The sequence below is a fragment of the Danio aesculapii genome, chromosome 11 (genome assembly GCF_903798145.1).
Source record: "Danio aesculapii chromosome 11, fDanAes4.1, whole genome shotgun sequence".
Classification (NCBI taxonomy): domain Eukaryota; kingdom Metazoa; phylum Chordata; class Actinopteri; order Cypriniformes; family Danionidae; genus Danio; species Danio aesculapii.
Window position 1 is genome coordinate 23,995,188 of NC_079445.1, and position 26,983 is coordinate 24,022,170.

Consider the following 26,983-nt stretch of genomic DNA (forward strand, 5'->3'; position numbering starts at 1 on the left):
CAATTTCTCCAAATTGCTGTAGTACTGTAGAAATGGTCAAACTGTTGACTAGTCAAAAGATTTGGGTAATGATACATTTCAGTTCCTCTTGCGGAAATAGATGGCAAATTATTATTATAATATATTGATTAATTTATGGTTTGTTATAATACAACAATATTTGATTATCTGGAGTCTGAGGGTTTCAAAAAATCTTGAGAAAATCACCTTTAAAGTTGTTCAAATTAAGTTTTTAGCAATACATATTATACTGTAACTAATCAAAAGTGAAGTTTTGATACTGTGGAACATTTATAAAATGTCTTGATGTAAGATGATCTTTACTTAATATTTTAGTGATTTTTGACATAAAATATTAGTCTATAATTAAGATTTATACAATGTAATTTGGGGCTATTCCAAAAAATCTACCCATGCAAGGCTGATTTTGTGGTTCAGGGTCATATTTGCTGTGGATTTTACATGCTGAATTAAGACTACTTCCTTTGAATGGATGCAAATGATCCAAAATTATGAAACAGGCTTGAAAGTGTCAAATCTGTCAGTATTTTCATAGTTAATTAACATTGTGAACATGCAAGTATTTTTCTCTTTTCAGTCATGCAAACTGCACTGTGCAACAAAAATGTAGTTCAGTTATTTATGCATGTAGTCGCCTATGGAGGATTATTATTAGAACTATTCTGTTTGGATATGAATTCATCCATAGCAAAGAGCATTAGTGAAGTAATTATGGGTTATTTTCTAGTGTGTTCCTCCAGATTGATGTTTACGTGTTGCTTTAACAAGGACAAAGTCAGGTGTCAAGCAATGATACATGGAATTCAGATTAGATTAGGAAAAGCTGCAGATAGTCAGTGTTGTGCTGCTGAAATATTCAAAAGAAATGTTAAGTCAGCTCACCAGAAAATATGGCTTTTGCAATGCACGCCGCCGCTTCTGCTTGTGCCACCTTTATTTCTTTTATCATTTTGTGTCAGTCTTATGGAGAAATGCAGGTAAGATTGCTCTGAGTTGTTGGCTTATTGGCTGTGTTGATCTGAAACCACATCACTGCGCTAAAGATTCACATCCATAGCATGTCTTGGTCTGGCAAAACATACTGTCACCAAGCTCAAACATTCTGTCTGGCTCATCCTTGCTGATTTACTGGAGTATGGATTGCTTTCACTTTTTAGTTTGGAAACTGCTTATGGGTCAAAGACGAAAAGGGATTTTCAAGCATTAAAACTTTCAAATATGTTTTAGTACATTAGAATGTGTCCTGTCTCATTTTATTTTCTTCCGAGTAAAGAAAAAATGCAGTTTTACCATTACAGAAGACACAATGTAAAGTGTCATTTAGTGTGCCGATAATTTATAAACCAAAAAATCTAGGCATATTTAGAACATGAAAGACAAATAATAGTATTAATTGCCAATTTAAATCTTTATTATGTTTCAGTATTTTCCAAAGAACACATTTTTATACATTAAGAGACACAATTTATGATGATCACTTATTATTTTATATATTTCAATGAGTGCAGGCCAGAAAAAACTATGTTGCTTCATGTTTACAAGAATATGTTACACTAAATGAATATTAAAAATGATTAAATAAATGATTTTGATCACCCATATTTTGACATTTGTTTTTACAAATGTTATTAATACAAAATAAATTGATGCAGAAACCAAAATAGAACACATGTACCCCAGTACAATATTGCTGATACATCCTCATGTGTCAATTAAGATTACCACATAATCTGATAATATCTTTTTTTTATTGATTGATCTATCTATTTTGGGGGATTTTTTTGTTCTTAATTTTTTTTTTTAGTCAACGGGGTTTCAAAAGAGACCGAAACTATATGTGATGTCATTGGATTTATTAGGACAGTTCATATATAATAAAAATAATAAATTTTAATAATATTAAATATATTTATAAGGCCCAATAACAGTGATTATGCTGATATTTATTTACCTACACTGTAAAAAATGCAGGATTCCACACAATTAATGAATGGTGTCCCAACAACAAGTCCATTAAGTTAACTTAACAAATTCAAGTGGATTTGACATAGAACAATTAAGTTGTCCCAAAAAAATCAGCTCATTTTAAATAGTTTGAACCAGCAGAAACTTTTTATGTACTAATTGTCGGTGGATAAGCAGCTTTTTTGATTATATATGAAAATAGATTGACTCTCTGCTGCAGGCAAAGGCTGTTTATTCACATTTAAAACAGTGTCTTAAAAGAGTATGGCAATATCCTCTATGTTCCAGTACTGATAAAGGGCTAGAAACTCCCCTGATAGCATCTTTGACCCTTATAAGGTTTTCATTATTGAGTCAGTTCGTAAAGTGTCATTTGTTTCTGAGGAAAATTCTTGTACGAGAATATGCACTGTGTGTTCTAATGGATTTCCACACATTTTCTCTTTTTGTGTTGACAGCCGTGCAAGTACAGTATATTGTTTGTAATGTTTAGGAGATATTTATGATTATATTTTTTCACTTGTTTTAAAATGCAGAGATATCTGAGAATACTGTAGCATTTTGCAGTCGGGTCAGTGAGAGAGTTGCATTAGCTTAGTGCATTGTAGTGACCCTATTTTTCCCCTTGGTGGTGCACAACAATCAATTTCTGGATACCCTCCACACAACCTCTGCAGTTTTCTTCTGAGGCATGACATTCTCGCTCATAAATATCACAAAGAAAGTTGTTGCACCTTTTCAGTAGATGTTTTATAATGTAATACAAGCTAAAACTATGCAGAACAATAGAAATATTATATATTTTGTTATTTAGATATGCATTAAAACTGCACTACATCTTGGAATTTCTATATATTCTTATATACTGTATGGATGTAGTGTATATACTGCTGTTCAAATGTTTGGTGGTAGTATGATTTATCAGATATTTTTTGGAGAAATAAAAATTATCACTTTTATTAATATAGATTAAAAGCTGCAACACTGAATATTATCACAAATTGTCAAAACTTGATGTATATTTTAATCTATAATTAACATTTCTGTGGTGCAAGTCAGATTTTTTCAGCACATGGTCCTTCAGATATCATTCTAACAATATTTTGACATAATACAATTCTAAAATTCTTAAAAACCTATGAACCATGTTGAAAACAGGCATCCGCTGCATAAAACATATGCCAGAGTAGTTGGCTGTTCATTCCGCTGTGGCGACCACTGATTAACAGGGTGTCTGCGGGGTCTTAAAAAGTCTTCAATTCACTGATATATTGTGTTGTAAGGCTTAAATCATTTAAAAAAGAGGTCTTGGTTTTCCTCTGTCCAAGTAATGCTACTCAATCGGCCCGACATCCATCAATCACCAACAATCCTTCTCAATTAAATCAACGGAAGAAAACTGAAAACAATTACACAGTTGCTCATGATTATAACAGAGCAATATATCCCTTTACATTTTCTTTCATTAAAACATTTTTTTTCAACAAAACTATTTACAGAAGTAAGGGGGAGAAGACATCAGTTTTATAAATAGGCTTGAAACTTAAGGTTTTACAACAGAAACTCATTAGGTTGAATAGAAGTTTTACTCAATCAATTGAGACCAAAAGCCAGCAAATATATATTTGTGATTATTTATTTAATTGCAAATTAAAACAATTTTTGTTTTTGTTTGACACATTAAAGTATGTCACTAAGAAGTGAAGTTTCATTTTAAATTTCAACAGGATCACGTGTTTATTTACCACAGCCAATCTCCCATTAGCTGATCATAATCCAACAATCATATGATTCCTAAGTTACTATAAATAACCACAGTCTTCATTCAACATTTATTTTCGTCTGGAAGGAACCCCCCTTCTTCCCCTTCTCCTCTTTTTTTCTCATAGATTTGGCAGCATGGCGGCCCAGTGATTAGCACTGTTAGCCAACAGCAAAAACACTGCCGACCCTGGTCCTCCAGTGCCAGTGTGTGTTTCTGTGTGGAGTTTATATGTTCTCCCCGTGTCCTTGTGGGTTTCCGCTGGGTTTTCCGGTTTTCTCCTACCATCCAAAGATATGCATAATACATAACAGACTAAGCAAAACAGGCACTTTGTCTAGCTCCCGTCCTTCCCAATGTAGTTTACTTTAGCCACTTCAGCCGGGGAGTTTTTGAGATCTACCTGAGCTCAACTTCTCCTCTCGCTCTGCGAACGGGAGGCAGCTCTCCTGATACAGCATGCCAAACAAGCTTATGATAAATCATCATCTAAATTTGAACTCTTGAAATAAATTTTAATGGCAAACCAGGCCATTAGAAATGATCATTAGTGTTTAGCCTTGTATACGTCTAAAATTTCATTCATAATGGTCTTAAAAATGTCTTAAAGTCTTAAATTTGACTTAATGGAATCTGCAGATACCCTGAATAAAGGGACTAAGCCGAAGGAAAATGAATGAATGAATGAATGAATGAATGAATGAATGAATGAATGTTGAAAACAGGCATCTGCTACACTGAAAAAAATTACTCAAAGATGATTCCTTGGATTTACTCTATTTTTTTATTTTAAGTGGTTGTAAACAATTTATTTTGGCTGAATTTAAACAAACAAATTAAGTTGAACATTGCTCAATTTAATTTATTTGTTTAAATTCAACACAAATAAATTGTTTGCAACAGTTTAGCATGCAACACTTTTTTCAGTGTACATTAAACATGCCAGAGTAGTTGGCGGTTCATTCAGCTGTGGCAACTTTTGATAAATTAGGGACTTAGCCAAAGGAAAATGAATGAATGAATGTTGAAAACAATGATATAATATGGAAACAAATATATTTTTATGGAAAGTATCTTTTTTAACACTACAATATCTTTACTGTCACTAATGTATAAACAAATAAATTTCCTGAAAATCATACTCGCTGAACATTTGAACTGTAGTATTTTTATTTATTTTTTTTTTTTGCAATTTGCAGATTGCAGTACATAATATTAATGGCAGGTGGAATCCATTAGATGCAGTATTCCAATATTACATCCAGTCCAGATTCGCATTCTTCCACTCAATACATGGAAAAGGGGATTTGTGGGAATTTCATATTATTAACTCTTTTTCTGTCTTTTCTCGCATCTCTTTGTCTCTCTTGTGCTTAACCTCTGGATCCTCTGTGTTCTTCCTCTCAGCCGTTAACTTTACAGATGGCTTGATGTTCGAAATTCCTCCTCCTCCCCTCCCCCCCTCCACTGACCCAAACCCAACAATACTGACCCCAGAACCAACTACACCAGTTCCTACAACTGCTGCTCCAACCAAACCTACTACCACCACCACCACCACCACCACTACTACTACAACTTCTACAACTACTACAACTACCACAACTACTACAACAACTACCACTACTACAGCAGCTTCCACCACAGTAGCTCCAGTTCGGCCCGTGCCTCCCAAAACAGTGGATTGGAAAATACTGGGTATCTGATAATGATAACAATTTTGAAAAAGCCCACAGTATAGATAATAAATAGATGAAATTAGTTTATCTTCTTGGATAGATGACATGTATTGTGTATGTTCGACTTAGCCATGATTGATGTTCGCCCTGTGACAAAACACTCGGATTCCACGCAATTAGTATTGACATTTGCTTTACAAACAGCCTAGTTGCATTAAACTAGTCTAGCTTAGTTGTTTATTGGTAATCTGAGATATTCTGTAGAAATTGTTATAATTAAAAGCACACATTTGAGCAAATATTGTTAACATTTTGTAATTTAAAGACCCCATGAAATTTTTATTGTTTTGTCGAACTTTGTACTTAATTTGACTTAATCGGCGACTTGATTCTCTGCCAACCAGAGAGGTATTGAAAATAGCATGTGAAAGGCAAGAACATTTAAAAAGTATAAGATAACACTTTACAATAAGATTGTATTAGTTAGTGTTAGTTAATACATTAGCTAACGTGAATTAACAGTGAACAACACATCTGTTAAGCATTAATTGATCTTTGATAATGTTAATTTGCTCATATTCTAATGTATCTCTTTGCATTAACAGTTTAATTAGTTTATTTTTACTTCCACAAACACTTATGTATTTGTTAATGGATAAGAAAACATGACCTAACTATATTTATAATACTAAATCTTTGTTAATGTAAACATACAAATAGCAATGTGCTAGTTAATACATTAGTTAACATGAACAAACAATGAGCAATGACTCAGCAATATACACAAAAACAAGAACAATTTTGTTTGAGCAGCTAAAAATATTAAGTTGGGCTAACTAGTAAAATTGGAGTAATCGATTAAATTGGGGTAATTATTAAAATTCAGTTGGGGCAACTAGAAAAATTAAGTTGGAGCAGCTAGAAAAATAAAGTTGGGCTAAGTAGTAAAATTGGAGTAACTAATGAAATTAAATTAGGGTAACTATTAAAATTCATTTGGGGCAACTAGAAAAAATAAGTTGGGCTAACTAGTAAAACTGGAGTTACTAGTAAAATCAAGGTTGGGTATCTAGCAAAGTTGTGGCAAAAAAAAATAAGTTGGAGCAACTAGAAAAATTGAAGTACATAGGAAAATTACATTGGTGCAGCTAGAAAAATTCAGTTTGGGTACATAGAAAGCGTAAGTTGGAAGACTAGACAACTTAAGTTGGGGCAACTAGAAAAAAAACAACTTATAAAAACAAGAAAAATTAAGTTGTGGTAACTAGAAAATTTAATTGAGACATCTAGAAACATTTATTTGGGGTAAATAGAACAATTAAGTTGGAGAAGCCAGAAAAATTCAGTTGGGCTAACTATTAAAATTGGAGTAACTAGTCAATTAAATTGGGCTAACTAGTAAAATTCAGTTGGGGCAACTAGAAAAAATTAAGTTGGAGCAGCTAGAAAAATTAAGTTGGGGTACATAGAAAACCCAAGTTAGAAGTTAGAGCAACTAGAAAAATAAATTGGGCTAACAAGTAAAACTGGAGTAACTAATAAAGTTGGGTTAACTATAAAAATTCTGTTGAGATTACAAAAAAATAAGTTGGGGTACTTAGAAAAGTTAAGAAACTAGACAAATTAAGTTGGCAACTAGAAAAAATATGTTATAAAAACAAGAAATACTAAGTTGTGGTAACTAGAAAATTAAATTTGGACATCTGGAAAAATGAAGTTGGACTAACTAGTAAAATTGAAGTAACTAGTAAAATTGAATTAGGCTAACTAGTAAAATTCAGTTAGGGCGACTAGAAAAATTTAGTTGGACTACATAAAAAAATAAGTTGGTGGAACTAGAAAAAAAAAAGTTGTGGTACATTTAAAAGTTAGAGAAACTAAAAATCAAGTTGGGATAACTTTTTTTTACAATTCAGTTGGATCAACTAGTAAAATTATGTTGGACAAACTAGAAGGTTGAAGCAATTAGAAAAAATAAGTTGTGCTTGCGGGCGATGCAGAGGTTTTTAAAATTTTAAATATAAATGTCTACTGATGGGTTAAAAAGCTTTTAGTGTCTGCATTAAATTATGTTTTTAAAAAGTGGTCATATATACATTATAAGCATCTTGAATTTTAAATTCTACTCTGGAAATAAAATGGAAGTGACGTGGTGGCGCGGTAGGTAGTGCTGTCGCCTCAAAGCAAAAAGGTCGCTGCTTCGAGCCTCGGCTGGGTCAGTTGGCGTTTCTGTATGGAGTTTGCATGTTCTCTCTGCGTTTGCGTGGGTTTCCTCCGGGTCCAAAAACATGTGGTACAGGTGAATTAGGTAGGCTAAATTGTCCATAGTGTATGAGTGTGAATGAGAGTGTATGGATGTTTCCCAGAGATGGGTTGCAGCTAGAAGGGAATGCGCTGCGTAAAACATGTGATGGATAAGTTGGTGGTTCATTCCGCTGTGGTGACCCCAGATTAATAAAGGGACTAAGCCGAAAAGAAAATAAATTAATGAAGTTGTGCTTGCTGGCAAAATTGATTTGGGTCAACTAGAAAAACATTAAGTTGAGCTAACTACACTCAAAAAATATCCACTGTGTGGAAAATATTTTTGTCCCAACACTGTATGGAAAATAATAATTTACTAATTTACTATAGTAAAATTATAAATTTTTTATCATTATTATTTTTTCATTAGTACATGTGCACTATATTTATTGTTCACAACTGAACTATTGTTATACAGTAAAAAAAATTGCACAAACAAAATAACACGAAAAAACTCTTGACTAAGGTTAATCTTACAGTATGTGCATTTTGTTATGGTACTAGTATGTTTAAAACTAGTAAATAGAAACATGCAATTGTACATGCAAAAGTAGTAGCATGAAAATATATTCTAGTACATTTTATTGATTATATTTTAAAACATGTTTACTTTACCTCACGCACTATCAACATTAACTAAAAATACCATGTTTCATGGGGTCTTTAAGTTCAAGCATATTTATATATTCTAACCAGTGTCTGTATGAAATATCTGAGTGCTCTCCTCTCCCACCTGTTCTGCATAGCCCCGAATGTAAAGATCTGGAATCTGACGGTGGATGCTAACAATGACAATGCTAACGTCAGCTGGAAGCACAACTTCTCCGTTGACAGCAGCAAGTTTGTTGTAGAGTTCACACTGGACAGTAAGAGCCAGATAAACCTGCCGAGAGCTTATAAAGGGAACGCTAGATTTTACTGGGCCTGCTGGAGACCCAAAGTCATCCTCTAGTAACATTTAATTGGGCCTCGTTTTATAGCAAATTTACAGAACATCACATTACAGGGAGCTCAGGTTTATTCCGAAGGGAGGTATTGTAAATGTTATGAGGATTGTTCAACATTTATGATATCTCCTTGCTGTGATTCCCTGTAATGTTCTCTTAAAATGCGTTTTAATACTAAACTGAGGCAGTGCTCCAGCACGGTACTCAATAATATCATGTGTAACTGCAATACCGCATCCTGCTTTGTCATGCATGTTCCCTTTAGAAAGCCCTGTTTCTGACTGGTGGCTGAGAACAGGGAGAGATTTGACTGAATCTGTGAGAGAGAGAGAGACTATGAGACTGAACAAGAGACCAACAAGACCTGCTTGTTTCACTCTAATTGGGGTTCTTTTGATGCTGCCCGACTTTAAAACACTTATTATATAAAGTACAGCACTCTCTTGAGTCATTTTATCCTTTTTTTTCTTAGAAAACAAAGCTTATATGTAAATTTACTCTGGAAACATTTTATTTTTTGTAAAACACTTGATTTCAGAAAATGTTACTAATGTACTAATTTATAATTTGATTAGCTTGCTTATATACAATATATTTATAGTCATACAGTATTTAAAATATATATTTATTATTTTAAGTGTACTTTATACTATTATAATATTACATATTACATAATATTTACAATTCATTTACAAACCATTAGGTTTATGGTCATAAATATGGTCTGGAAAAAGACATATCATTGTATACAAATTTATAACTTCTTTATATGTTATATTATATTATATTATATTATATTATATTATATTATATTATATTATATTATATTATATTATATTATATTATAGTTTACTTATATTTAACAACAGCAGTAATATTATAATAAAAAATGTGATAATAATATTAATATTGTTAATATAATTTGTATTGTTTATTTAGATATTTTTACTGAAAATAGGACAAATTTATAATTTGATTAGCTTATATACAATATATGAAGAGTGCAAAAACCTCTAAATGCCGTCTGAAATTTCTTTCTAAATTGGCAATTTATATCAGGCTCCTGTGTATAGGTTTAGTATTTTAACTTTTTTGGCGAAGAATCTTTTCATGGTCTTTAAAGTGAAATAACTTAACATTAACAAAGGAGGCTGAATAATGCTTATTTTTGATGGAAATTTGAGATGGCACTTAGAGGTTTTTGCATCTGAACTTGATTATACAATTTTTACAATGTATATTTATTATTTTAAGTGTGAACCATATGAAATATTGATAGGTTTATGGTCATAAATATGGTCTGAAAAAAAAACATATTGTACAGAAATGTATAACTTCTTATATATTATATTATATTATATTATATTATATTATATTATATTATATTATATTATATTATATTATATTATATTATATTATATTATATTATATTATATTATATTATATTATATTATATTATACCATATATTATTAGTGTGAACATTATTAAATATAGTTAGGTTTATGATCTTAAAATTTCAATATGGTTTGAAGGCGAATTATATTATATTATATTATATTATATTATATTATATTATATTATATTATATTATATTATATTATATTATATTATATTATATTATATTATATTAATAAATAATTCACAGCCTTTACTTTCTTTAGGCAATTTAGTACACTCTCAGAAATATAGACTGATTTAGAACTAATTTAGATGAGTCACCAAATGTACATGTTTGCACCTTACATTTTAGGTACTAATATGTGCATTTAAGGTAAAAATGTGGACGTGTTTGATGCAAAACTTACACATTAATGACAGTGTTTCCACTTTTGTTTCTGAAAGTTAACTCAGTTTTTTTTATTGCACAGATAAATCCAAATTTGATTATAATTTATATTATTTCTCCATATCACATCAATGTTCTATTGTGTCCATGCATGATTAAATCAGTCATAACACCGTCTGATACATGACTAGTAAATATTCCTCTACAAAAGTCTCTCTCTCTCACTCACTCATGTTCTTACTGTCTCTCGCTCACTTCTTCGTCCTTGAGCTCTATCTGTTGAACACATCAGACGTGATCGCTCTCTCCACCTTTATTACCCCAACCATTGGCTTCCCAGCAGCACTTGTCTTGTTGTCTGGCTGCCCACAGCTTCTTGGCTTATTGTTCATATTGGCCACCATCGCCCCCATCCCACGATTAGATTATGCCAGCAAAGCCTGCCATATCTGATTGATGCCCTGCTTTTAAATCTCTGGTGGAAATGTTTCAGAGAGAGAGATAATGGCGAGGTTATCATTTCTTACCCAAGGTCTCCTCAAGGGGAGAGTCGGAGTAACAGGTTTAACCTTGAAGCATGTTGTACATCCTGATGCAATACTAAACCAAACAGGTGAAAATATAGCTATTGGGGATCTGAGTTTCATCCAAGAACTGCTGTGAACGGCATTTTTATGGGATTAAATGACAGCAGAACCAAGACGCACACATTCTCCAAAAGTACTTCCCCTTGTAGACTTCCTATGCCATTATATAACATCCCTATTCGTTTCTCTCCCCCTTTCTCATCTTCTCACCACGTGCTGTCAAGATTGTGGCAGATGCATGCAGTCTGTGTCGTGATGTCTAAAAGTGAGAGACGTAGAAGTTTTGTTGATCTCAAAGAAGCAGATTGTGATATTGAAGGGTTTAAGGTGCATTTTGTGCACTTTATATGGGAATAGATGTCATTTAAATGCATGCAGCGAGAATAGGAGAATAACAAACAACTCCTTAATTCAGTTTTCAAACAACTAGATGTGTAGACCTTGTTTACACCTTGGATTGAGATGTGTTTTCTCAAACTGATACTAAATACAGGTGTGTATGGGGACTGAAAGGTTTTGCGCTTGTCCACTTTTGACCACATTTAAAGGGTTTTAAAAATTCATTTGAACAGATTGATAGAAGCATCCAAACTGGTGTAAAAGACCATCTTTTTCTACTGACTATCGCATTAGCCAGTCTAAAAATGATTTTGTTTTTTTTGCAGCTAAAATGATTGATTATGTGGTGAGTTTTTGCTAAATTTAAAGCCAATTTCATGCCATTTATTTTATTGTTTTGCTGTGAAAATATATACAAATGTACAATGACAATTTGCGGCATTGCATGTCAGATGAGCACATCCCACATAGCAAAATAGATCTGGCCCAGCTGTGGCCCACACAATCAGCTTTTGCTTGGCCCACAGGCTGCAGTGAATTACAGTACATGACTGGACCAAGTCTGGCTTCCAGACAAGAGCCAAACATGGACCATATCTGGGCCAAGTCTCAGCCAAGTTATTAACCCATAACTAGGCCCACACGGAATCTGCGCACGGAGAAATCCGCAGATTTCCGCAGATTTTAAGCCCTTAGTTGAGTCTATGTATTTACTTGTGTAAATGTGTTTAAATATTCATTCAGTTTTTAAATTAATTTCTCTAATATTATTGTGATATAATAATAGTAATATTAAAATGTTCATAGGATTTATTTGCAATGCAGTTTGTAAAGTAATATTTTCTTTCTTTTAGTAGATATATTATATGAGAGACTTGCTTTGTTTACCAAATAAGTGGATCCAACTGGATTTGCAGTGTAAACATTAAATAAAAGTTAAACAAGTATTCGTATATTAAGTTTTTAGTTATGATACTCCTAAATTCATTCCGCATTATCCACAGATTTTTCACAAAATTCTCCACAGAAATAGCAAAAAATGTCCGCAGATTCTGTCTGACCCTACCCATAACTGAGCCTAAACTGGGCCAGATATGTCGGTGTGTCATGACTGCAGTGAAATTGATAAACCCATGAATCTTTGTGCTTTAGGCATGCTATGGGCATGCTATGGGCATGCTTTTTTATGTGGTGACCTGATTGGTAGATTTTTTTTTTTTTTTTTTTTTTTTAAATTAAAAAAAAAAGTATTTTAAATGTGGGTCAAGATAAGCCAAACTTACATGGCCCACATATCAATTATTAACATTTGGGCCAAATACTACATTTTACATCTTGTGTGCCACCTTAAAGACAGTGCCACCTCTGCCAAACCAGGGCCATGTTTGGCCCACATGCTGTATGCTAGTGCCAGATGAATGTCTGCTGTGGCAGATTTATGACCAAATCTGGGCCAGAATTCTTTGCTACCTGGGATTTTTTTTTTTTGCAAATACTATAATCTTTTGAGTTTTTGAATGTAAAACTATTCAGATGGCACCCTGTGCCACGGTGGGAATTTAAGCAGTGTCCCAACTGTCCAAAATATGCAAGAAATCTGCAGCACTTAAAAAAAGGTTAACTCTACAAAATTGTGCTACATCTGATTAACCAGACAGAGTTTACATTTTACCATCTGAAATCCAGTGTTTGTTTTGAAGGTGAAATTAAATGCAAGTAGCTGTAATTTTAACACAAACCCAGATTTTTGTTGTAGTTTTCGGCTATTTTTATATTGTTTTTCATTGTATGAACTCACATGTAAATTGCAAAAGTTTGTTTCACAATATTTGATCAAAATATCAGAAAAGGATGATTCATACACCTGCCTATACAAGTTAATAAAGTGGTCAAAAGTGGGTTAAAGAAACAAGTTAAAACACCAGCTGTAAATGGCCTTGTCTACTAGTGATCTAATTGACTAAAATGCTTAATACCAGGTGTAAACAGAGCCTTACAATTTCAGGAAAGAAATGTCAGTACTTGCAAGGCCTCACATGTTAAATAAGGCCATTTTCATACCTAAATTTGTTAATACAAATTATTGGTCAGAGCTCATCTGCACTCTTAAGCGATATAAATTCTTTATTATCATCAATAGATGCATGAACAACCTTGAAGGAAAAGGTTGTATTAATTGTTTATATATTCTTCAAATGAAAAACTTTCTAAAAAAGTTTTCTCTATGGCATCAGCTTTTTCAAATGGACAGAATCATGGAACGTACAGTGTCTGTTATGTGAGATTGCTTTCTCATCACAAGCGAAGCAGCTGAATTTGTTTTGAGTCTGGCTAAGATTTTAGTTTTTTGTTTTTTTTTTTGTATCAGAGTGCAATCACCATGCTCATATATGCCTAAACGAACTGTATCAGGTTCCAAAACAAACACTCCAAACAAGTCAGGTGTGAAATTGCCATATTATGAAATAACAGTACTACATCAACTATGAATTAATATTAGGCCACGTTTACACTGTCAGATCTTGATGCATAACTCCGATTTGTTGTCTATATCTGATTTGTTTGCCTGTCCTGTCATTCATGTGTTTACACTTGTCATACAATTTACAACATGAATAAAGGTGGGTTCTAGCATCTACGCCACACTAGCCACGATGGAAGAAATTGTCTTGCTTTAAGCTATGCGAAATATGCGAAGTTCACCCAACTTTAAATTCATTTTTATGCGGAGGAGGAGGGAAAGGGCCGTCATCGCAGCTTGCGCCTTTTATAAGGTGTCCTCCACCATTCAAAGGAATTTGTGGGTACGAGAGATATCACAGGTCTGGTGGGAGCAAATTGTGACAAGCAGTGTGTCTGAAATTTTAGGATGAGCACACACAAGCCCTTCCTTCTACATCATTAAACCGCGGAGAAGTACCACATTGTCGCAAGTTTAATGACGTACAAAACAGAACGCCTCAATATATCCGATCTGCCTGTTTACATGATAGTTGCATTGTCACATATCCGATTTATATCTGATTTATTTCCACATATGAAGGAGGCCTGAAACCGATCTCTGAATATCCGAATGCATGCATTTTTATTTTTATTTTTACACGGTCATAGAACAGATCCGATCTGTGTCACATGTGAGCAAAAAATTGGGGTTGGGTCACATTCAACTGGCAGTGTCAACGGGGCCTTAGACTACACGTTTGATATCAGTAGATACTGGATATTTAATTGTGCATGCTTAATTCGATTTTACATTATATTTGTTGTAGTTTAACGCTCAATCTAGCACTTAATTTTCGAAAACATGAAAGTATTTTATTATTGACTATAATTATAAAATACTAATTTAATCAGTCTGAATGCTTTTTATGGTTAGTGTTGAAGTTGGAGGTACATTTAGATGTTAGGCTTTTGTTTAGACTAAACTAATGCAGCTGTTTTACTATGAATTGAGTGACATTAGCCGCATTTCCACTATCGGGCCAGTGCGAGCCAGGGCTTTAATCGGGCCAGGCCAGGCCAATAGCCCGGGAGGTTGAGAAATGAGGCCGAAATCATGTCGCGTTTCCACTGTCGGGCTAATTGCTCGCAGCGCGTCACGCAAACACTGCCCCCAGAACGTCAAGAACGCCAAGAATGCTTTTTTACTGTTTGTGGTCTGTTGGTGTAAGGCCAGACAGCGATCCCTGGATAAGGACATTCGAGTTCGGCGGCATTTACTTCGAACACATATTTTGGCTGCAAGGCGCAAAAGAGCAGCCGAGCGACGAGAACGACGATAGCAAAACAAATGTAAGGGAAGAATGCATCTTGTCTCCTCTTTACCTGACAGGAAAACTCTGCCTTTGTACGTAACCCCGCCCCGAAGCCCCAGTTGGCCCTCCTTGGCCCAAGGTATTCGGCGGGCCGAAAAAGGCCGGACGCTGGCCCCAAGGAAGCCCCGCTTTGGCCCGATTACGCCCCGGAAGTGATAGTGGAAATGCGACTGGCCTTGGCTCGCCCTGGCTCGCTCGCTTTAGGCGCGATAGTGGAAACGCGGCTATTGTGTTCCTCAACTGAATTGTGGGTCTGTCGAGTCACATTGGGTCCATTACTCACAGCAGAAATTGTAAAACGTTCACCTTTTCAAGTGCCAACACAGGCGTCAGCCAATCAGATGACTTTATGCAAATATATTAGTGTAGATGCTAGCCAGCTAAATTTGTGTAGCATCAGAGAATTAAGTTTCTCAAAACATCTATGCCTTGCAAGCACTGAAATTAAAGCTAAACCTACAAAACACTGAAAGATATCGAGGTTTTTTGTTTGTTGGTTGGTTTTTTGCATAGATGGTAATTGTGAAAGTAGTACTTTTCATCTTTGCAGTAGTTTACAGTACGTTTGCTGGTCCTGGATCTGCACTTTCAGACACTGCAATTAAATTTTGCCATGCATATTGTATAATCCAATGGCTGCTTGCTTCAAAGGTTGGTCACATTGTGAATATGCAGGCTCGAAGCCAATGAGTTGCATAGTGCATGCTGATTTCATTTTTGGGTTCCTCATGTACATCATGGAACCTCACTGGAACATCACGCCCACCTCTTGACAATGCCATTGGGATTTGTGGGATTTGTCTATCCACTTCCTCTGAGTTGAAATGAGGTCTATGAGTAATTGAGACAAGGTGCGCCTCCCTCCACTCCATACTTCATTACAGCAAATCCAGTGTGAGATATTAAGCAGCAGCTTCACTTCAAAGCTTTTAACAGGCATCACTGAAGCAAATGATGCCCCTAATACTCCAGTGCCAGACTTTGATGTGCGCCGAGCGAAGATATTCTGGTATTTTCGCTCCCAGCGTGCTTAAAATATGCTTGCATAGAGTGAAAGGGATGCAGCACATTTCCTCAATTGACAAACATGGCCTGCCGTCGTGCTCTTAGCTTAGCCTGGTTTGATGGGCACCTCTCTTGTGTCTCCTCTTGAAGGTAATGGGTCGATGACGAGCATTCAAGTAAACCAGCAGCCTCACATTAAGCTGGCTGGGCTGGTGGCTGGGGCCAAGTATCGGTTGCGGGTCTATTCCCATGAGCACAACTCCATCAGCAGCGACTATGTCACGTTCGAGACAGGCAGAGGTGAGGGGTGGCCAGAACCTGAGGGAGGAGGAAAGGGTTCAACGTGTGACCTTCTGAACCAAATGGACTTACTGATGGGTTACTATCAATGGTATCTTGTATAGGATGGCATTAGGGTATGGGTTCGATTCCTGAAAAACAAACTGGAAAAATAGCTAAACATCAGTATTAATTCACCTCAAAATGAATATTCTGTCATCACTCACTCAGTCTCATGTTATTCTAAAACAATAACGAAGATAATTTTACTGACTTCTGTCTTTGCACTTAACGTCTGTTCACCCAAAACTTCATAAAAAAAAATCTAAAAATGAATTTTTTAAATCTTTGCATAATTATATGAATAGATTTAGGCTGTTGTTTAATTCACATATAAACGTTGATCAGTAAATAATGTTTATGGCATTAAAATTTGGTCACAGAAGTTCAAATATATTTGCTTGATGCTCAAAAACCAATGAGATTCATTCTTGAATGCCACATTGCACGTTTGAGCTCCGGCAAAAACAAATAAGGTTTGTTTTCATGTGTCGATCAGGGACCTGTATCATGAAGCTGGATCAGCTGGATAGGCAGTTAACTTTCAGTTTAGTTTGCACCAATCTTGAGTTTTAGGTAACATTAAGGCAGCTAGACTTTCATTACACTTTTGGTGCCATGGAATTATGGAGCAGCTGAGCTGAGCTACCGTCATGGGACCTAAAACCCAGAATTGGTGCAAACTAAACAGAAACTTGGTATGTTTATGCTGGTTGAGGTTCTGTTTACGTTAGCTATTATTTTGATCCCCCATGGCCCTCTTCGTGGTTCACACTTGGATCCTTTTGACCAAACCTATCTGAATTATGTTTATGACATTTTGTATGTTAATTTATGTAATGTGATAAAAAGTCACCAAGTGTCATCCCATTCTTACGAAGCAAAAACATTTAAAATGTAAAACTTTTGTAGCCCTCCTTTTAATTTTTTTTTCTTTTTCAAATATTTCCCAAATGATGTTCAACAGAGCAAGGAAATTTTCACAATATGTCTGATAATATTTTTTTCTTTTGTAGAAAGTCTTAATTGTTTTATTTCGGCTGGAATAAAAGCAGTTTGTATTTTTTTCTAAAACATTTTAAGGTCAAAATTATTCGCCCCTTCAAGCTAGATTTTTTTTTTTGATTGTCTACAGAACAAGCCATCGTTATACAATAACTTGCCTAATTACCCTAACCTGCCTAGTTAACTTAATTAACCTAGTTAAACCTTTAAATGTCACTTTAAGCTGTATAGAAGTATCTTTAAAAATATATAGTCAAATACTAGTTACTGTCATCATGGCAAAGATTAAATAAATCAGTTATTAGAAATGAGTTATGAAAACTATTATGTTTAGAAATGTGTTTAAAAATATTTTCTGCGTTAAACAGAAATTGGGGAAAAAAACAAACGGGGGGCTAATAATTCAGGAGGGCTAATAATTCTGACTTCAACTATATATAAATAAAAATCTGTTGAAGTTAACAGAATCACATAAAAATGATCATATAAGAATTATATTGATCTCTTTATTAAAGTTTTAAAGCGTCAGCAGTGGTGTAAAGTAATGAATACACATGCTCAATTTACTGTAATTGAGTAGTTTGTCTCCAGGATTGTAATTGACTGAGTAGTTTAAAAAATACTTTTACCTTTGAGCACATTTTTAGTGCTGTACTGCTGCTTTTACTACACTACTTTTCTTCAACCTGCAGTCACTACTTTATGCGTTTTGTTTTCTTGTCTAGCTAAGTAGAATTTAGTGATTTAAATGAAATAAAATGTAAGGTACATTTTTTTAATTTGCAGGGAATAAGACAGAATAATTTCCACAGCATAATGCACGCTACTCTTGAGCACTGGCAAATTTTTACTCATATTTGGGTAGTATTTATCAGATACTTTCACTCAATCTCTTCTACATTAATTAGGAAGTAATGATACTTGTATTTAAGTGTGATTTTTCAGTACTCTTTTTATCACTGAAGGTCAGAGTTTGGGTGAACAGTCTTTCAATGGAAGGACAGAAATATCTGAATTTGTTTTCCATAGATGATCGGGTTTCTGGAACAGCATGAGGGAGAGTAAATGATGACAGAAATTACATTTAGATGTTTACTAACTCTTTGGCACATCGTTCTCATTATTTTCAAAGCTTCAGATGCATTAGCAAACTTATTTTCCCAGCAAGATGCATATGCGCCTAAGGTGGCGTGACCAAGATGAAATCTCACAGCATTTTCAATAAGGTATTGATCATTGTGGTGATATGGATCCTTGAGCCGTGTAAATGTCATTTTAAGTGGGATGTTTGCTCTGTTTATCAGATATAGAAGTTCCAGCTCATAATAATCCAAGCCATCAGCTTTGTTGTTTGTTCCTCTCATTGACAGATCCTTCTGTGTTTTTACACACATAAAACAACACTATTATCAGGCAAATTAAGATAGAATTTTTGGGTGATATTACATTGTTATATATTATAACAGACTTTAGTGTCCACTGTTTTTACCAGAAATGGATTCAGAAAAAGGAAAAAAAACTTTTTTTCTTAAAGCCATTAAACAAACTAACCAGGTACAATGTGAATTATAAGTTTGAAAATTGGACAAAAAATAAGTAAAAAATCTAATGAGAAAATATACAATTATTAATTTAAAATTGTTGGTTGTTTCTATATAAATAATATATTTCAAGTGTATTTTAAAATATGCACATGTGTTGTGAGAGTATATGGAGAATGGCTTGATTATGCAATTTGTAAGGATTCACAGAAGTGGGTGGAGCCAGGGATGTAGCAACCAGGGGGACGGGGGGATACGTCCCCCGCACTTTTAGAGACAGACCATTTAGAAACAGGTGATTAAAAATGTAAACCTTTGGATTTCATACAGCTGTCCCCCCCCACTTTTAAAATGTCCACTACACCCCTGGGTGGAGCTAAAGTGCTGCCTCGTGTTTTTTAGTGCCACTCTGATTGCTTTATTGCATCGGTTCATTTTGTGTACAGCATCATGGGTAATGTAGTTTTTCTGCACAAATTTAACTAAAACACCACTGTTTTTGTAATTTTAATACAATTTTAAAACAAATTTAATACAAATTGATAGTAAAGGTTGTGCAAAATATATATTTGGAATAAATTATGTTTTTTTTACTTTCTATTCATTTAAACAATCATCATTTCCACAAAAGCAGCACAACAGTTGTCAACTTTGATAGTAATACATTTTTTTAAATAATAGCATATAAGATAGAATTAGCACATAGCATATTAGCACATAGTTATTTGAATGAACTTTATTTTTGTCATTAGCTTTTAACTGTGGCATTTGAAAAGTAAGCTTTAAAATTTGTAGAAATGTTATATTTATAGTTTCTGTTGGTAAAATCAGCACAACTGTTTTCAATTATCAATTCATCTTTATTTTTATAGTGCTTTTACAATGTAGATTGTGTCAAAAAAAGCAGCTTAACATAGATGGAGAAAATAGAAGAAAAGCCTTAACAATATTTCAAATAGTGGAACATTCCAGCATACCAGGCAGGCAGGAGAGTAGTGATAGAATGCTGGTGTAATTTCAACATTGATAATATATATATATTTTTCAATTCAGCATATTAGAATGGTTTCTTTAGAATATAAAATGTCTTACTGTTCTTTTGAGCAAAAGACATCTTTCAAAAAAATATCATCGTCTCACAAAAAATCTTATCATCTCACTTACCGCTTTATAATATCAGGATAGACAAAGTAGTACGCTGCTATTAAAACAAGTGGTTTTTGAAAAGGAGAGTATTTGCTGCTGGCTTTTACTGGGTTTCCGTTTTCATCAGATAACTCTTCCTGTGCTCTGATGTTATTATCAGGATGGGTAATTCAAATCCAGAACCAATGTTCTCACTGCTAATGTGTTTTTGATAAAGGATGGCTGTCAAATGACTCCAGCATGTTGCTGAGAGTCAGTGAGATTTATTAGGCTCTCGCTTTGGTGTTTCTGCGTTCAGCTGTTCTCCTGCCTCGATAAATCATGCAGGAACAGAACCAGGTTTTTAATGTGTGAGATGATCTGTGGAAGTTGCTTATTCTATTCTTGATGTTGTGAAACTTAAACTTTTTTGTGTGCTTCTCTTTTTCTCTCTTCTCTCCTTCTGTGTTTGTATGTTAACAGCCTATAAGGAGCAGGAAGACATCGCTACTCAGGGCTGGTTCATTGGGTTGATGTGTGCCGTTGCTTTATTGGTTCTCATTCTGCTCATTGTTTGCTTTATCAAGAGGAGTCGTGGAGGAAAATACCCAGGTAAATAAACAGCGGAGTTAATCAATATATATATAGTCAGAATTATTAGCCCCCTGTATATTTCCCCCCAATTTCTGCTTAATGTAAAAAAGGTTTTAACACATTTCTTAACATATTTGTTTTAATAACTAAATTATAATAACTGATTTCTTTTAGCATTGCCATGATGACAGCACATAATATTTTACTAGATATTTTCAAGATACTAGTATTCAGCTTAAAGTGCTATTTAAAGGCTTAAATAGATTAATAAGGAAAGTTAGGGAAATTAGGCAAGTCATTGAATAACAATGGTTTGTTTGTCTGTAGACAATTGGAAAAAATATTGCTTAAGGGGGCTAATAATGTTGACCTGAATGTTTCTAGCCAAAATAAAACAAAGAAGACTTTCTCCAAAAAAAAATATTGTGGGAAATACTGTGAAAAATTCATCGCTCTGTTAAACATAATCTGGGACATATTTGAAAAAGAAAAAAATCACAGGAGGGCTGATCACTTTGACTTCAACTGCATATATAAGGCTAAATAATTAGCCATCGTGTAAAATTTGAATTCCTTTTTAAAATATTCCTCTCTGTTACGTGATGTTAACAGAACAGGGAAATCTTTTGTTTTAGAGAGAGCCTTACTTTTTTTTGTTTAGTTTATAACTCATTCATTTATTTTATTTTCGGCTTAGTTCCTTTATTAATCTGGGGTGGCCACAGCAGTATGAACCATCAACTTATCCAGCATATGTTTTACACAGCGGATGCCGTTCCAGCTGCAACCCATCACTGGGAAACACCCATGCACTCCCATTCACACACATACACTACAAACAATTTAGCTTACCCAATTCACCTATAGCGCTTGTCTTTGGACTTGTGGGGGAAACTGGAGCACCCGGAGGAAACCCACGCGAAAACAGAGAGAACATACAACTCCACACAGAAATGGCATCTGACCCAGCCAAGGCTAGAAGTAGCAACCTTCTTGCTGTGAGGCAATCGTGCTACCCACTGCGCCACCCCAAATGAGTTTTTCATTCATTCATTTTTTTTCAGCTTAGTCCTTTTATTAATCAGGGGTTACCACGGCAGAACGAACCGCCAACTTATCCAGCAAGTTTTTATGTAGCAGATGCCCTTCCAGTCGCAACCCAACACTGGGAAACACCCACACACTCTTGCACACACCCACATACACTACGGCCAATTTACTGTAGCTTATTCAATTCACCAACACCACATGTCTTTGGACTGTGGGGGAAACCAGAACACCCGGAGGAAACCCACACAAACACGGGAAGGACCTTGCTGTGAGCCGATCGTGCTACCCACTGCGCCACCGTGTCTCCCCAAAGCAGTTTTTAAAGTTTCAAAATAATTTTAAGGTCAATATTATGAATTATTAGTTATTAATGAGTTAATAAAACTATTATCTGTTAAAAATGTGTTGGAAAAAATCTCCTATAGACAGAACTTGGCAAATATTTTTTAAGGGCTAATCATTTTGTCTTGAACTGTATATATTGTTTGATCAATAACCATTTTATTTTATTAAATTTTATTTTATTCAAAAAAACATTGTTTTATTTTTAAATGAGGAACCATAATTAGATCCAATCTGTTTTATTTTATTTAATATTTTCATGATTATTATATTTAGATAGTTTAGATCAATTTACCTTGCTTTGAGTAATGTAGTTATTTGCCTCAGTTATGTTTATGAATAATGTCTTTACATTAATAGCTTTGCACCCTCACATGACCCTTCTCATATTTGTTGTGTATTTTGTTATCAGTGAGAGAGAAGAAAGACCTCCCCTTAGATCCTGTCGACCATAAAGACCAAGATGGATCATTTGACTATCAGTAAGTTTGTCACTTTTGATTAAATCTTTAAGAAGTGAAGTTTTTGATCTCACTTTATTTAAAAGTGAAAAGAAAAAAGCATTGTGTGCTATATTCCTTAGTGTTTATATGCCATCTGTGCTGTTTGTGCTGTTGATGAATTATTTTGTTTCACCCATTACAGGTTCCGAAAATAGCTCTCTCTACGCCGAGGGGAAAATATCTATCTCTTTCTAATTTTAAACAAATAATAACATCTAACCATTTAAACCAAAGCAATACTAAACAGCAAATGACATAAACATTACATTTAATGAGTCCTCTGTTTTACTTGCTGAAGTATAATACTTCTCAGTTCAATGACCAGAGACTGGAAATCAGTGCTGTAGAGCCTCAGGAAACTGCGGTTGTCATGAAGTTAAAGACTCTCCAGTGAGCATCTGATCAGCAGCTTCTGAAACATCAGCTTCTGTAAATGAGTTCTGTACTGATCCACATCACATCTCTATAGCAGGCTGAGCTCATAACTATACAAACCCTGCAGACCTGTAATAATGGCAGGAGGAAATCAGTAAAACTTCAAAGTTTAATATTCCCCAACAAACAGTAACATCAAGCACTTCACAGTGTTACTTTAGTATACTTTAGATATTTTATTATGTTTTATTAATATTTTTGTTAGTAGCTTTAGATGATTTGATTCAGATTACATTTGCAAAGTCTCATTTCAATTTAATTCTTCATTTAATTCTTGATTCTTGTTTCGATTTGACTACAATAAAACAAAAAGTGACCATATTGTATTGTTTTACTTATTGTTTTATTTTTATTATATATATATATATATATATATATATATATATATATATATATATATATATATATATATCCCTTCAGTTTTAGTTTTAGAGATTGTACTAGTCCAACATGTTTAAATTAGTTGCCATGGCAATTTTTATATGAAATAAAATAATTCAGGTAACAAAAAACAACACTGGTGCTCGATGGCTTTTTTTTTTTAGTTCCCATGTTCTGCTGGTTACATTTCATTGCCAATCTTAAGCCAATTGTAATTGTTCATTTATTGGTTCAATTTGGAATTTCCCCAACCATTGCAGAGCCAGGGGATCAGGGTGAGGGCTCCAGCTTGGCCCCTCCCTGATCCCGTTGGCTTTTGTTTACATTAGCTGGTGTTCATTGAGGCCATGTTAAAAAACAAACATCTTTCTATAATTTTGTTGCAAGTGTATGTTTCAAATTTCTCTATATATGACAACCTGAGAACAAAAGGTTTGCGAGTTTTCTAGTTCAAAAAGCTAACAGCTATCTGTCATGTTGCTTATGCAGTGTTGGGAAAAAACATTGTATATATTGGATGACAGTGTAGATTGTTGTAGCATTGTCATGAGCTACTTTTGTTAACAGCTTTTGACTTTGATGTTTGGTGTATAATCTTTTACATTTCACATATTAATACTTTGTTTTGTCATAATCCTCTAAATCAGTGTTTCTTAACCACATTCCTGGAGGGCCACCAGCTCTGCACACTGTCCATGTCTCCTTAACCAAACTCACCTGATTCAGATCATCAGCTCGTTAGCAGAGACTGAAAGACCTGTTATAGGTGTGACAGACAAAGGAGACATCTAAAACATGCAGTGTTAGTGGGCCTCCAGGAACATGGTTGAGAAACACCGTTCTAAATCACTAATATAAAACATTCTCTAACAGTTTTGACTATGTTTAATAAAACCGCTCATGTCCCTTTTCAGCTGTTTCTCACGTAAAAACATTTTGCCTTTTGTCAAAGCTAATTCTTTGAGACCACAGATGTTCAATAACTAATTAGCTTAGTTATGCTAAGGCTTATGCAGCGACTCTAGCGCTAACTTCTCTTTCCATATAACATGTGAATGACCAACTCCATCTTCATGAACCCTTTTCTTCCCTCTCGTCTTTCAAATTGGCGGCTGGGTTTTTAAGGAACGAGAACAGGTATTTGGTTTCAGCACATCATCTCAGCCTGAGCATGTTATCGGTTAGCTTAAAAGTGGATGACAGAACAGTGGCTAATGCTGCCGTCTGATCAGTGTTTGAGGGACTAAAGCTGCTGTCTGATCAGCGATTGAGCTCTTCAAAGGTGTTAAACTTCACAATCCCTCTATTATGGGATGCAATCCAGCAATTTTACAAAAGCAAATACTTGTGTCCTAACCAAACACAATGCGATAAAGCAGCTAGTGCTAAAAGGTGGATGCTAGCAGCTCAGGTGTAGCTAGGATGTTTTCAGGTTTATATATTAGCCATAAATGGCTGTTACTGTGTGGCATTTAGCAGATATTTTGCTTTTGAGGGACAGCAAACTGCTTAACATGTTCTCACTCCAAACTTGAAGTTTGGGTTAAACAGAGTAAATCTTTGGTGTCATATTTTTAACATGCAGTGTACTCCCTTATTTAGGCCCTTTTCAAAATGAATCATTCTGTTTTTATTGTAACAACCATAGTAGTAACCATAGTTTTATTATAAAGTAATACAGATACCTTGGTAGGATTATGGTTAGTGTAGCAAAACCATTGTAAATTTACGGTTACCATTGTTTGCCTTTTTTGTAATAAAAATAAGGTTATTTTTTAATGGGTAAATTTCCATTTGTTTTTCTATTTTTTTGTTTTGTTTTTGTTGTTCTTTGCATTTGTAAACAACGTAATTATACCTTCATTATTAATTATTATAACCACCAAACCATAAACATAACAATTTCTCAATAAATAGGAAAACATGTCAGGTTAAGAGAAAACTACCCAATTTAACCTCATTTAGAAAATGAATATTTTTATCCATTTGTTAGTGAATATAGGTAATATAATTTGGTGCATTTGAACTAAATAGATTTATTAAAGAGATATTATTTATTAAAATAATATTTTAGCCATTGAACGTCTTTAGAAATAGAAAGATAAAACATTTAAATTCATGCAGATTTCTGTTTCTCTTGATTTTTGCTCTTTTTAAATTAGTAATATTAAGTCATATTTTTCCCTCATGTTATATTTTAACATAAAATTGGGCTACTAATTTTTGGACTGTTATCAAAAGTTATTTTTGTCAGATTGGCTGCAGAATTGGCTTCAGTACTGACTAAACTAATGTATATGCACAAATGTAATATTGCAAAGCATCCTATAGAAAATATTCATTTAAATGAGATATTAGTGAAGCATGTACTTATAGGACCGGGTGATATGGCAAAAGAAATTATCACAATATTTTTTTTCATATCAGTCGATATCGATAATTATTACTATAAATATCAAATCTTTATATCTGTCCATTTGAAAGGATTTTCAGCATGCCAATCCCTTTGTGCAGCTGATTTAACACATTTTGTTAAATGTTTTAGCTGTCTGACAATATAAATAAAAAATAGTAAACAAAAGAACAATCTTAATTTTTCAGCATTTGCTGTTCAAGTTGGTTTACCAACACTTGTGTGGGACTATAATTTTTTAGCATCTTCACAAGGGTGGCATTGTTTTAAATGAGGAAACAGGTTTGTGGTGTTGACTGTTTTTGATGGCACGAGTCGTCTGCGCAGTTTGCAGTGCACGTTGCTCTGTTTTGTGTCGGATTGTAAAAAAACTAAGTAGCTCCAGACTACTGAAGTTTAGTGATGTTTCAACAGTGTCTGTGACTGTAACCTTATTTATTGATTTTTTACTTATTTTTTTTCGTACTCCTCCAAGTGCAACTAACACTGTATGGCTGTAAACTTACTATGTGCGGCATCCAGAAGTGCAGGCTGCAAAATTCCTGTTCAGCGTCACGCATAGTGCAGAAATATTATTGAGCACTTATAAAACTGCCATTTTAGTTTTACCAAAAAAAAAAAATATATAATGATAATTATTGTTATTGAATTATCGCCCGGGCCTACATGCTGAGCACTCGTATTGTATTCCAAGTCTTCTGGAGACTGAAGGAATTTAGTGAATTTAATGGTGTTACCCCATAAGAATTGTCCTACACAATAGTAATCATGTCTTATACCTTATACCTATAAATGTATTTATCCACAGTGCAACAGTTGTTATATGAATTCAATATAACACTGCAAGCATGGATATAAACAAGTTGTTTTAATCACTGACAAATCATCATCCAAAAAATGAAAAAATGTAATGTGACACTTTTGTTTCGGAATGGTCCAAAATACCCGAGGAATGTTTCCAGAACCTTGTTCAATCTGTGCCACAACAAATAAGTCAGCATTGAAGCCAAAAAGTGTTCCTAATAAAGTGACCATTTGGTTTAT

General features: G+C 34.2%; 1 protein-coding gene across 11 annotated transcripts in view; it reads left to right on the forward strand.

The window, feature by feature from the left end:
* nfasca (neurofascin homolog (chicken) a) overlaps positions 1-26,983 on the forward strand; it is a 167,250-nt gene that overhangs the window by 133,048 nt on the left and 7,219 nt on the right. For 5 of the 11 annotated variants that reach the window (XM_056467938.1, XM_056467941.1, XM_056467942.1 and 2 more), the window contains 5 exons: positions 5,156-5,446; positions 8,478-8,597; positions 16,362-16,511; positions 20,705-20,833; positions 22,620-22,689. In XM_056467938.1, the coding sequence (XP_056323913.1) occupies positions 5,156-5,446; positions 8,478-8,597; positions 16,362-16,511; positions 20,705-20,833; positions 22,620-22,689 (760 nt within the window). Of the gene's footprint in view, positions 1-5,155; positions 5,447-8,477; positions 8,598-16,361; positions 16,512-20,704; positions 20,834-22,619; positions 22,690-22,852; positions 23,338-24,651; positions 24,664-26,983 lie in introns of those variants that run through there. The other 6 variants (XM_056467945.1, XM_056467946.1, XM_056467948.1 and 3 more) reach the window with 4 other exon arrangements.